The 11,679-nt window shown below is 51.7% G+C and overlaps 4 protein-coding genes across 4 annotated transcripts; 3 read left to right on the forward strand and 1 right to left on the reverse strand.

Annotated features, from left to right (window-relative positions):
• Positions 1–354: 354 nt before the first annotated feature.
• On the forward strand, positions 355–1,940 carry PODANS_1_8080 (uncharacterized protein; the record flags this gene model as incomplete). Its single annotated transcript, XM_001912996.1, has 3 exons — positions 355–1,093; positions 1,159–1,654; positions 1,778–1,940. 3 exons carry the CDS (start codon positions 355–357, stop codon positions 1,938–1,940), a joined length of 1,398 nt encoding a protein of 465 aa, XP_001913031.1.
• Positions 1,941–3,613: 1,673 nt separating this feature from the next.
• PODANS_1_8090 (uncharacterized protein) lies at positions 3,614–4,454 on the forward strand (the record flags this gene model as incomplete). The annotated part of the gene is made up of 4 exons (XM_001912997.1): positions 3,614–3,663; positions 3,784–3,856; positions 3,922–3,941; positions 4,046–4,454. 4 exons carry the CDS (start codon positions 3,614–3,616, stop codon positions 4,452–4,454), a joined length of 552 nt encoding a protein of 183 aa, XP_001913032.1.
• Positions 4,455–6,466: 2,012 nt separating this feature from the next.
• On the reverse strand, positions 6,467–7,143 carry PODANS_1_8100 (uncharacterized protein; the record flags this gene model as incomplete). The annotated part of the gene is made up of 4 exons (XM_001912998.1): positions 6,467–6,631; positions 6,722–6,736; positions 6,806–7,005; positions 7,089–7,143. The coding sequence occupies 4 exons, from the start codon at positions 7,141–7,143 to the stop codon at positions 6,467–6,469; spliced, it is 435 nt and encodes a 144-aa protein (XP_001913033.1).
• A 1,375-nt stretch (positions 7,144–8,518) lies between these two features.
• On the forward strand, positions 8,519–9,167 carry PODANS_1_8110 (uncharacterized protein; the record flags this gene model as incomplete). The annotated part of the gene is made up of 3 exons (XM_001912999.1): positions 8,519–8,559; positions 8,630–8,755; positions 8,816–9,167. 3 exons carry the CDS (start codon positions 8,519–8,521, stop codon positions 9,165–9,167), a joined length of 519 nt encoding a protein of 172 aa, XP_001913034.1.
• Positions 9,168–11,679: the final 2,512 nt, after the last annotated feature.

Raw genomic sequence — 11,679 nt, forward strand, 5'->3', positions numbered from 1 at the left:
CTTTTTTCGTCTCGAAGCTAAGTTTGGCCCCAGGTGAACAACAGCCTTGAACGAGATTTTATTTCTATGGCTCGACCTTCAAGTCCAGCGTGACCACACTTCAAGGCCCGCGCATATAGTTCCACAGATAGACTGGCCACATCATCTAAGCCTGGAAGCTTTCCACGGCTTGGATGCCTTCCACATGAACAGTCATGATGAAGCAAACTCTAAGCTAAATTCGTCAAGTGAACCCTAAAAGGTAAAGACTGATACTTAAACGATGGGCGCATCAATTTCTCCAGACCGGTTCCCTGGTCCCTCGCCAACCCTCGCCATCAACAACACCACTCACGAGAAAACTTCCGCGACAGCATGGAGACAAAACGGACTGGCTGGTGGTCCTGCCCCCAGGAAATTCAGGACATGATCCTCGACGAGGTTACCAGGGACAGAAACAGCTCCATCGCTCATTGTGCCGCTGTTTGTAGGAGCTGGCAACAAGTCATCGAGAAGAAAACTTTCGCCCGACTGACAGTTACATTGAAGAGATTGGGCGACTTCAGTAGCATGACCAAAAAGCGACGGCATCTTATCAAAAACGTCTGGCTTTCCATTGACTGCGCAGCAGTTGGCCGGCCTACAGACTTTGCGCTCTACAAGACTATCAGCTCCCTGCTCCTGGAGCTTAGCAAATGGGAAGCTCGTGGGGAGTTTCACCTCGAGATCAGTGTTCGCTGGGCAGCAGACTCGCACCAGTGCTTTCAGTATCTCCAGACTGGCTCGGATATCCACCATAGGGAAGAGCCGGACCGTACAATTTCTCCCGCCGATCACAGCGAACCAACTCGACGTCTTCATTCTCACTGTTTAATGCATCTATTTGCGCGGCTATATCATGCTTCGACCCGTTGTCTCTTTCCCGCAGACTTCCCTTCAGTACCAGCTGTCACTAGCCTCCTAGTGCGTCGGCAGACGAAATGCGAATGGATTAGCAGGGAAGGCTTCAATCGCCTTCTTGATCTGCTTCCTAATCTGCGGCAGATTCACTATGAGCCTTGGAGATCCCTGGAAGGCAGGAATTCAGTTCGCAAGACTCGCATCACAGTAGAAGGTAGGTAAATTTGACTCTTACATCTACACATCCATACTGATTCGATGGCCTATTATCCATCACAGGACTGCACAGAGCTATCTTCAGCCACAATATAGCCAAAGTCGTGGTTTTCGGTGACTTCAACGAAGACTTCGATGAGTGCTGGCGTGCGGATAGGCGATGGCACCGCGTACCTATATCGTCAAGTCGGACAAACCCTCGCATGGCATCACCAGAGATCGGACAGGCTTTTGCCCAAATCTCTCGCCCCCTCGTCCATCTTTCATTGTCATTTGCAGCAGATGCAAGTGACTTCTTCGAAACCTGTCAGCGCAGCTGGGTTTGGACGAGGCTGACCTCTCTTGCGCTCACATCCAATCTCTTGGCCCCAAAAAAGGACCCCAAGATAGTCAACGACATGCTTGAGAAGGCCGGCATCGTGGCGCTACAAATGCCAAAACTAGACGTCATGGAGCTGTGGAACGGCAGAAGGGGTCTCGCTTGTGTCTTCCGGTATCAAGCCTCTAGGGATCGCGCAGGCCACAACGCAAAAATCACATGGCGAAGCACCTGGCCTCTGTAGTTGGAACCCCGTGTGTGTAAGGCCTGGGCGGCAGTGGCAGTCAAACGTGACAAGCGGGAGGGAGAGTTCGACGTCGTCAAAGACCCGGAGATCCTGAATTTTGGGGAGGACGAGATCAGGTCACACGGGGATGCGATCCATCATTTGCAGCTTGTGAGCGAGGTGATCCGCCCGGTGTCGTTGTGGCAGATCAGGTATGAGTCGCGGTTTTTGATCGACGGGGCCAGTATTGGAAGAGAAGCTCCGTGTTGTTTGTTAAACTTGCCTGGGCGAATGGTTTGATTATATTGGCTGCCTGCCTGTATCGAGTGGATGACAAGTCCTAAAACGAGTCTTTCGGGTGCGGTGCCGAGGTCTTGGGGATAGAAAGATGTTCACTCAGTTTGATAATCCTTACTTTCTGGCAGAATAGCACAGATACTTCCAAACCGTATATCATGTATTAGTTTGCATCGGTGGTGTAGCGTTGCAATTTGCTGCCGCCATGACCCCCAATCATGGGAAGTTGACCTACCCCCTGTGAGATTGTAACCTCTTGAACAGACTGAACTGTGTATTTGGTGCTGCTTGCATCCTATCCCAACTTCACACCAGAAAGCCTCTGTGTTGCTCTTGGAAAGAACCCATGCCAAATATGCAGACACGGGACCTGCACTTACGCAGACTGAGTGGCATACGGCACACACAGTGAGAAGTCACCGTAACGTTCCTACCGTTGGCGCATGAGGTAGACCACCTGCAACCTGAAATATCTACCTAGGTAGCAATCAACACCCAGCTTGAGATGTAGAGGTGTCAACATGTATCATTTCTTTCAAGATCCACCAAATGCCGGCCTCTGCAGCTGTCAAAGAGCACGAAGGCTCGTACAAACATACCCCTGTCATGATGTAAGTGGTGTTAGAACGCCATCCCGTCTGCAGCGTCCCAGAGATCCCTCTCAATCGCACAGCGCCATTTTTCGTTCCAAGTAAGATGTCTAGATATCAGGTGCCTCGGAGGTAATTAAGGTTTGAGTTTGGAAGGCAACTGCATAAGGTACCCCCATTACGATCGCGGGGCAGTCACAGCCAGCCTGACTACCAATACCTACCCTCACTGCCCTGATCAGATTTGATGGTTTTCTCCTTGCACCAAACCTTTCACCTATCCTCCCATCTTTTTTGAACTCATCCTCGACGATACCACGTTTGGATGTGTGGTTTTTTATTAGCACACTGCATCCCATACCCTTGACAGCACCCCCCTGCTGCACTCTGCCGGCCGTGTGCCCTTTCTTTCTGCCCCCCCGCGCAACCGCTCGCTGCCGCCGCTTGGCCCCCCCAGGCTTTTGAGGTGAGGGCTCAGCGCAGCGCAGCACTGACACCTCCTGCAACCCGGTCGATCTGAGCCGCCGCTTTTGCCCATTGATCACAGACGATCGTCTCGTCCTGCCGACGTCTTTTCTCTGCCTCTTGTCCTCGTCGTCCAGCTGCTGCTGCCGCCGCTCCGCCCCCAGACGGCGTAAACGAATGAAACCTTGATCATAGCCGCTGTCTTGTTCGACATTGCCAGGGCACCATCATCAAGTCTTCACACGCACAAAAGGCACGGACCACAGCTTGAGGTGACTGCACTACCGTTACCCATATTTGGTGTTCCCCGGTGCCATCTCTTCCAGTGCCTTGTGTTGGCCGACCTGATCGCTCACCCGCACCCCGCGTCTGGCTTCTCACCGATCACAAAAAGGAATTCATTCTGTTTCCCATCTGCTGCGAAATTGCAACAACTCTTCGGACTCAGGTCATACGAGACATATTATCTTCTTAATTTTGCGCCGCCAGGGCCATCTCTGGGCCCAGCAGCTCACTTAAAACAAGCTCACCAACGACCTCGAGCCCTCTCTTTATCATCTACACAACAGCCCGGCCCACCTACCAGTTTTCACTTAAACATCGCGGCGTCGTTGACGAATCATGGCGGGGTTATTCAAGCGAGTGTACGACTGGCTGTTACGGACCTTCTGGTAAGCTGCGCACCTCCATGCATCCCGCGCCCCCGAGCTGCTGCGGGGCTTTTCCGTCTCTAAGCTCGTCGACGACGGCGACGGCGCATCAGGAGAACCCGGAGCTGACACAACCTCCAGGGCCACCGAAATGGACGTCACCATGATCGGTCTGCAGAATGCGGGCAAAACATCTCTGCTTCGGGTGCTGTCGGTAAGCAAGACCCAAAACCTACCTCCCCGGTACATGTGATGCTGATGACCTCTGCTTGCGCACAGGGCGGAGAGTTTGCCATAGAGTAAGTTGTTGACCACCAAGCAACCTTCCCACCCCTCCACGACCTCGATGCAACATCTTGTGCCCAGTTTCTCCAAATATCTCCCGGCTGACCATTCCTCGCAGCTCGATACCGACAGTGGGCTTCAACATGAAGCGGTTGCAACGGGGGCATGTGACGCTCAAGTGCTGGGACTTGGGTGGGCAACCCCGCTTCCGTCCAATGTGGGAGCGATATTGCCGGAATGTCAACGCTATCGTGTTCATTGTCGATATTGCCGACGTGGATGTGCTTCCCATGGCCCGCGAAGAGCTACACTCATTAATGAGCCAGCCAAGCCTGGATGGCATTCCATTGCTTGTTCTCGGAAACAAGTCGGATCTTCCAAACAAGCTCACCGTGGATGAGCTCATTGACGCCATGGATCTCAAGAACATTGCGCATCGAGAGGTGTCGTGCTATGGCATCTCGGCAAAGGAGGAAACCAATCTGGAGGCGGTTCTCCAGTGGCTGATGAAGTTTGCCAACAGGTGAGCCATCTCATTTCTGACATGGACCATTTGTCATTGTGGACATCTGGCGAGGTTGGATTCAGTTGGCTTGTTCACTGTGTGGACTCGAAGGGACGTCCGTTTCATCGTTTTCGCCCGGCATTTTCGTGAAGAAAAGGTTCATCTGGGGGGGCGACGACCGACTCAGAACTGACGTTCCAATTCGCAGCAAAAAATGATTTCGTTTCTGTGATATACGACACATCGCCCAGCGCCTAGCTGGGTCCAGACAGGAGCCGCAAGGCTAAGGGGGCATGATTAGCAACATAACTCATACAGCAACATATGAAAGTGGCGTCTGTCACTTTTTTCTCGGGGCAGTTGGGATGGACGGAATGGGTTATCAGCGGGCCAGGGCGTTTTCTTGTCTTTTTTGTGCGTATTTCGGGGAAGAGGAACTGGCGCGAAGCCTCGGTGTATTGGATAGCTCGATGTATTTTTGGTCTTTTTGTTTTGTTTCTTGCGTGGCTGTTTCATGGAACCACCACCACCACATTTAATCTTTGACGACGTATGATGATGATATGGCAAACCGAGCGGGTCGTTTTCCAATTGTGCTGTAGAATAGTGCCTTTGCACGTATCTCTGAGAGCAACGTTTTCGAGATTCTGTGCCAAGCAATGGCATGTGTGACGAGGTGAGTCTGTAGGGTAGGAGGAGGGGAAATCGAGACAGGGGGTGTGTGTGTTGAGAGGGCGCTGAGACGATGCTCCTCAATATTCACACATGGACGGGTTCGAGGGAAAACCACGACATGTGGGAAAAAGAAGACTTGGGGAAAAAGAAAAATGGGAACGGGACGGGACTCGAGAAACTTTCTATATAAAAGGGAAGAAAAAGATGTAAACCTTTTTCCCAAATTTAGTTTTTTGAAATTCTGAGGGGAGGAGGGACCCTGGGCCGTATTGACGTGGGAGGGCGTGATTGGCTGGAGAGGATTTATGTGGTTTACCACCGCCGGACGGAACAGCACCACCACCACCACCACCTTGAGAACCGCAGACCAGTGGATGGATAGATGGGCTTGGGTTTCTTGTCGGTGCGGCGCGCGCGCTTGGAAGGGAATGGGTATCGACTGGTTTGTATCTTGAGTGAGGTTGGAACAGGTAAGCGAGATTTACACTGACTTGGGTCTCTTTTGGTTGTGGTTGGGTAAGAGAAGGAAGGCAAGCATTACTTCACCTGATGGTACTGATATTATCTGTCTCGGGTGCTGTCTTGATGGCTGGCTTGCGTTGCCTGGCATGTCTTCTTCAAAGTGAGTGTGAGTGTAAGTGATATATGTTCATTCTCATGGATTCCCTGCAATATCCCACTGGGCCATTGAGCGTAAGATAAGATAATGAAAAGGAAATAGACCGAGTATGTGCCTTGTGGATGAGACCCTGGGCCGACGTCACTGCTTCTGGCGAAGAAACCGAGAGGGAAACCGAAACCCAGATTGAGGCCGCACATGATATTGGATTTGGTGTTCTACCCTCGAGTCTCCAAGCTGGTCGGCGTTCCCGAATCCCGGCTACGCTCTCACATTGACTCCCGGTTTCCCCCCCTCGTCCTTCCCAAATGCGCCTCGGAAGAGATCAACGTGAAGTTGGTGAACACGGATAGCATTGGGGACCTTCGGTTTATCTTTTTGGGAAAAACCAACGATCATTTGAGCTGCCTCTATACCCGAACTCCCCCCTCCCTTTTTTTTTTTCGTCGCTGAACATAACAAAAAACGGGCGCCTGATTTCACAATGATTCCACAAAACAGACTCCCGTCGTGAAAAGGTATCGTAAAGGTGGGGTCAACAACAAGAAGACTCCGAGTCTGATTCCTATCTCGGCCGGGGGAAACAACCACCAAACATAAGCGCGGAAGCCCCTCCTCGGCAGGCCATCTCTTCGGTAAGATGCCAAATATCGACTCGTATTCTGACCAATGCAATGCCGAACGCCGTCCGTGTCCACCCGAATCCTCCGCTTCCCCAAATGACCAAACGAACCACCGCTTTAACGGTAAGACTTCTGGAATCTGGAGCGGGCACCCTTACCACCGAACTTCTTGGGCTCGCACCGACGGGGATCGGCGACGAGGAGGCTGCGGTCGAACTGGATGAGGGAGCTCTTCAGGACGTTCTTGGTGTGCTCGTCGATGTACTTGGCGTAGTAGGCGACCTAAAAGGTGTTAAAAGTCAGTCAAAATCATGTTGCGGGTGCGGCGCTCGAGTATCGCTCGTCGGTTCGATGCTTCGGGACGGTACGTACAACAGCCTTGGCAATCTGTTTTCCCATTGTTAGCAATTTGTCCCTGTTCCCATTCTCGAGTTTTGTTGCGAGGTGATAACATACAGCCTGGCGCACAGCGTAAACCTGCGAAGTGTGACCACCACCAGCGACCTTGATTCTGATATCGATGGCAGCGAAGTTCTCGGTGCCGAGGATGAGGATGGGCTCGTAGAGCTTGGCCCGGAGGATCTCGGGGGCGAAAAGCTTCAGAGGCTTGCCGTTGACCTTGATGAGGCCACGGCCCTCCACAGCGCGAGCGACGGCTGCAACGATGGCGATGGTTAGCGATTTCGCCCTCGGGAGTTCATTTCGACAATTTCGGCAGGGCGATCAAAAATCGGCATACCTGTGGCATTCTTCTTCTTGCCAAACACCTGGACGGCCTTCTTTTCGTTCGCCATTTTGAGTTGCTGGCAAGAATGACTTCCTGTTGTTAGTTCGGGCAGGCTCAGCAGGCTGTGATTTTTCGGCTTCAGCTTGTCAAAATTTGTGTGTGGAGGGGGAAATCGGTATGGGGCTAGCGCACCTGCGCCAGTAATCACGTGTGTCAATGTGGCTAGTGGCAGAGTTTGTGGCTGGTGAACCTGGGCCCACCTGCACTCCAAAACCTGTCCCCACTCTGCCGAAGAGCCGGCGTTGAATTCACTTTAGGCCCACATTTCCCGGTGATGCTCCCCCCGATCCCATCCATTCCGTTTGCTGTCGTGCACCCCACTATCTCCGGTCGAACTGGCGTCCTCCGTTGTTGTTGCTGTTTCCAAGGGTTAGATTCACAAGGGGGGTTTTCCCCTTCGACTGTCCATCCTGTCAAAAAACCCGATAATTTCTCTTGTACCCTTGAATCTCCTGATGTTTTCAACATCCGGTCTTTTCATCTTTACATTGTACGCCATGGTAATACTGGAGCCGGTGGATGTTGTGAATGCCTACCTCTCACCTTGAATACGGATGTTTATTTTCATGTTGTGGTTGTTTCGCCAAGGCATGACAGTTCCGATCCGCTGACGACGTTGAACGATATGCTGTCATCATTGTGAGGCGATGCCAGGCGAGCGTACCAAAGCGTACTGAAGCCGTAAAGGCGTTTCTCTCACCGAGCGCAACGCTGCTGAGCCACCGATCCTCTCAGGCGTCTTCTTGCTCGGTCATCAGTGAAGGCATTTGGAATATCTTCCTAAGTGTGATTTGGAAGTTGCCCGCAGTTTCGGGAAGAGATGGAATGCTTTTCACCAAAAGACCGGCCGAGCATGGCGCATAGTGGTCGTCACCCAAGATCTTGGACAAGCTTGGCAGGCTGCCTCCATTAACCTCATTGGGCAAGTCATGGAACAAACGGAATCCCATTGGACCTCAGCCACCTCGGGCCACGTTATCGGTCATTCATTATCAGCGTGTGCCGAGAAATGTCCCACGGTGCAGTTTTCTGATTCAAGGAGGCGCAGTGGCATCATCTGCTCCCGCACCTTTTCGCTTCAGAAGAGTTGCTTTGGTGCTTCCGTTGCCAGGATCCACAGTGCTGAAACTTCTATTGGGCAGCACGTCACTCACTCTCAAGCAGTGCCTGTCTTCTTTGTTCATCTAATTCCCGCCACCCCTCTGCCAACAAAATCCTAGAAAACACATCGTCATCTAACACCACCTACATCACCACTACTTGCAGCAGCAAAACGTGGATTTTTAGACGTTTTCATCGATATCAGTTGAATCTCGCATTCGCAGAATCTACACAACATCGCAGATTGGAGCAACAGAGAAAAGCGATATCAAATAGCCACAATGGCTCCGCTCGTCTCTGATCAGCTGGAGAAACGCCAGTCGTAAGTCGCGACTTCATTTCAATCCCCCCGCGCATCAACCACACTTTATGCTAACGATTATCTCTTCCAGTTGTCCTTCAGGGTACTATTACGACAGGGGTTACTGCTACCGCAACAGCGCCTGGAGCTGGTGGGGACGATGGGTATTCGCAGGTCTCGCCGTTCTCTTCGTTCTTTTGGTGTTCGCGCTTCTCTTGTATGTTTCCCCTACTGTCTCTTTTATCGTCGCATAACGCATTGCTAACGTCTTTCGCAGCCGTAACTCACGCCGCAGAAGAAAGCAAGGCGCCCGACCACTCTACGGCACCGGCTGGATGGCACCCGCACCGCAGTACTACCCACCTCCTCCTCAGTACACCCCTCAAGACCAGAATCCCGCTCCTCCAGGCGGGTACAAATACAACGGGAACGATGGGTACTATGGCAATCCTCAAGCTGGAAGCAGTCAATATGGCAGCCCGGGTCCTTATGGTAACCAGGCGACGAGCCCCTACGGTCAGCAAGAGGGCATTCAGCTTCAGCAACCCGAGCATGCTTATCACCGTGGAGGTGACGCCGATTATGCCCCTCCTCCCGGACCTCCGCCCAATGCCGCCACCAAGCCTTAAATGGCTAAAATCCTGGTTTCGCGTCGTTGTTTGTCAGATGCTGGGAGGAATGAGTTCTTGATTATGGCGTTCAGGATGGGTTGGGTAAGGGATGTAGTTACACATTCCTGAGACAGGGTTTTTGCGTTTGGAAAAGGGAGATGATGAAGGGAAGATTCGAGACGATCCCTTATGGGATACCCCGTTTATGATGGCAAAACTTTCCTTTTTTGTTGTTCAACTACGCAGTATGCTGTTTTTTAGAGGTACACTAATTAATGCATGATATGGGTTGACGAGCCTCACATATGTTGTCGTGATATCAGAGTTTCGTGTATGATATCATCGTGCTGGTTGAGTTGCTCGGGTCGGACGAAAAGTGAGGAACACAGCCTGAGTCATGTGGTCAAGCAGGGCTCTCCCTGGGAAGAGCTTCGCATATAGGAAGACCAGGCCAGCGCGAGGCTTCAGCCTCTGAACAAACAACGAGCTGCAGCTGTAAGTGGCGAATAAGCCTTACTTACATCTTATATTGGTATGTGGTTGCTTGAGTAGGTCGGTGGTGGTCTTGATCATGGCTGATGTGCATTATGGTGCTCACGCTTACTGGCCCTTGGGCAGGCCGGTCCTCATCTTATCTGCCGTTTCGTTTATCAGATTTAAGACCTTTTCATCCTGTTCGGACTGGACAAGATATTCAGACGTCTCATCTCATAGCGTCGGACTTTTCCAAGGTTTTCCTCAATGAGCTACGTCGGAGAAGTGGCTGATACAAGTGAAGATTTTCAGGTCGAGTTGGTTGCCTCTTGAAAGATGTTCAGGTCTCATATTGCGATCACTCCGGTGTGTGTTTCGATGAGGGGGGGTAGTGTTGAGCGATGCAACTTGGAAAATTTGGTGCGGTATATTGAGATGAGATGAAGCTTTTGAGTGTAAATGACGACGCTCGTAATTTTATAAGTACATGTATAGAGAGGACAGTATTCGCTGGTTCTGTGGCCGCGTGTTGCATTGCTGCGAGAAAGAGGCGAAGGGAAATGGAGGCTTTCAACGGCAACATGTACCGAACAAAAGGACTGGGGACGGAACAGCGGAAGGTCGCTTTGACGATCACGAAAATAACAGGGGTTGGAAGAGGTGAAATTGGGCCGGCAGCGGAGTGTACACCCCGCCTTGGCTGGAAGCCGCTTCAACGAAACTCAACCTTGAGTTCAAGAAGTGTAGTGACAAGTGAAAAGAAAATGTGTCAAAATAAACAGGAAAACAAGGCTCCCATTGCATAAATATCAAACCGCCAGCAGGCTGAAGAAGTGCAAGAAGAAGACGTGCGAATCCAGTGACGATTGGACCCTCTTTGACCCCCGTCGGGCCGCAGGATCAAAAGACCCCACCCGTACCTGCAGCTTGCCGGCGCCAGATGAACGAGGGGCCCGGGCCAATGCGCTTGTGAGATTCTCCCCCCAAGGGCTCCCGTCTTTTCTTTTCTCCAACGGGAAACCCTCCTCCTGGTGCCTTCTCCTGAGCCAAAGGGCTGACAGCGCCCACTTGGTTTCACGTCTCCCTGAAGTGAGACGAAGCAGAACCACTCCTTTGGACACACTGTTCGTCCTGTCTTCGCAGGTCATCCTTCGGGATTTTGCCATTTCCGCTCTCTTTTCTTGCATAATCCGCGTTTGTTTCCCCTAAGTCCACTCTTTTTTCATGACTAGTCAGTTACCGACATCGCCAATCGCCGCCCACGATAACTGCTCTCTGCCAATTGAGGCCGTTGATGATTTTTGCCTCGATCGCGTTACCTACGACCACTTTCATTTTCAGCATTTGCCTTGCTACGACTGCATTTACTGTAACCAGAAAACCCAACAACCAGGTTCAACGCGCGACGCATCACTTTGAACTGTTTGACTTGCTTTCATCACTGGGAGGGAACTGGAAACCAAGACGGAATCACGCACAGAAGCTCAAGACGATCATACACGCGCGACAACCAGCCGCACAATGGAGTTGTAGCGCTCATTGTCTACTACGAATCATATATCATCGACATTACTCGTCTTACCCGTGTCTATTCGACACCGTGCGCTTGCTACGAAGGGGCCCTTAGAACTACCAGTGGGGCCCTTCGTTTTCCGAAGCTAGAACAACTCAACAAAACTACGAATATTCGTTATTGAGCAAAGCTTAGGACAGCTTTCAATCTGGGACAAGGCAAGATGCCTGCGGTAGATGTGGCTATGAGGAGGAGTGTAGGGGAAGGGTTCTTGGACTTGCTGCTCGCGCGATTCATCCGGCTCTCGTGCGGAGAAATCTTGAGGGACAGATTGGAGATGTCCGGGCAACATTCGCCAGTTTGAAGTGGACCATTTCTGGGATGTCGATAGTCAATTAGGTTAATGCCCGAGTGCTGCGGTGCTGGGGGTAGACGGCTGACGCGGTGGTGGTTTTGAAGGGATGAAACGGGCCCAAGAAACTGGGGGGTAACACAAGCACCCCGTGCCAGGGGCTTCTAGTTCTTGGGGGCGTGCAAAACAGT

The sequence above is a fragment of the Podospora anserina genome, chromosome 1 (genome assembly GCF_000226545.1).
Source record: "Podospora anserina S mat+ genomic DNA chromosome 1, supercontig 1".
NCBI lineage: Eukaryota > Fungi > Ascomycota > Sordariomycetes > Sordariales > Podosporaceae > Podospora > Podospora anserina.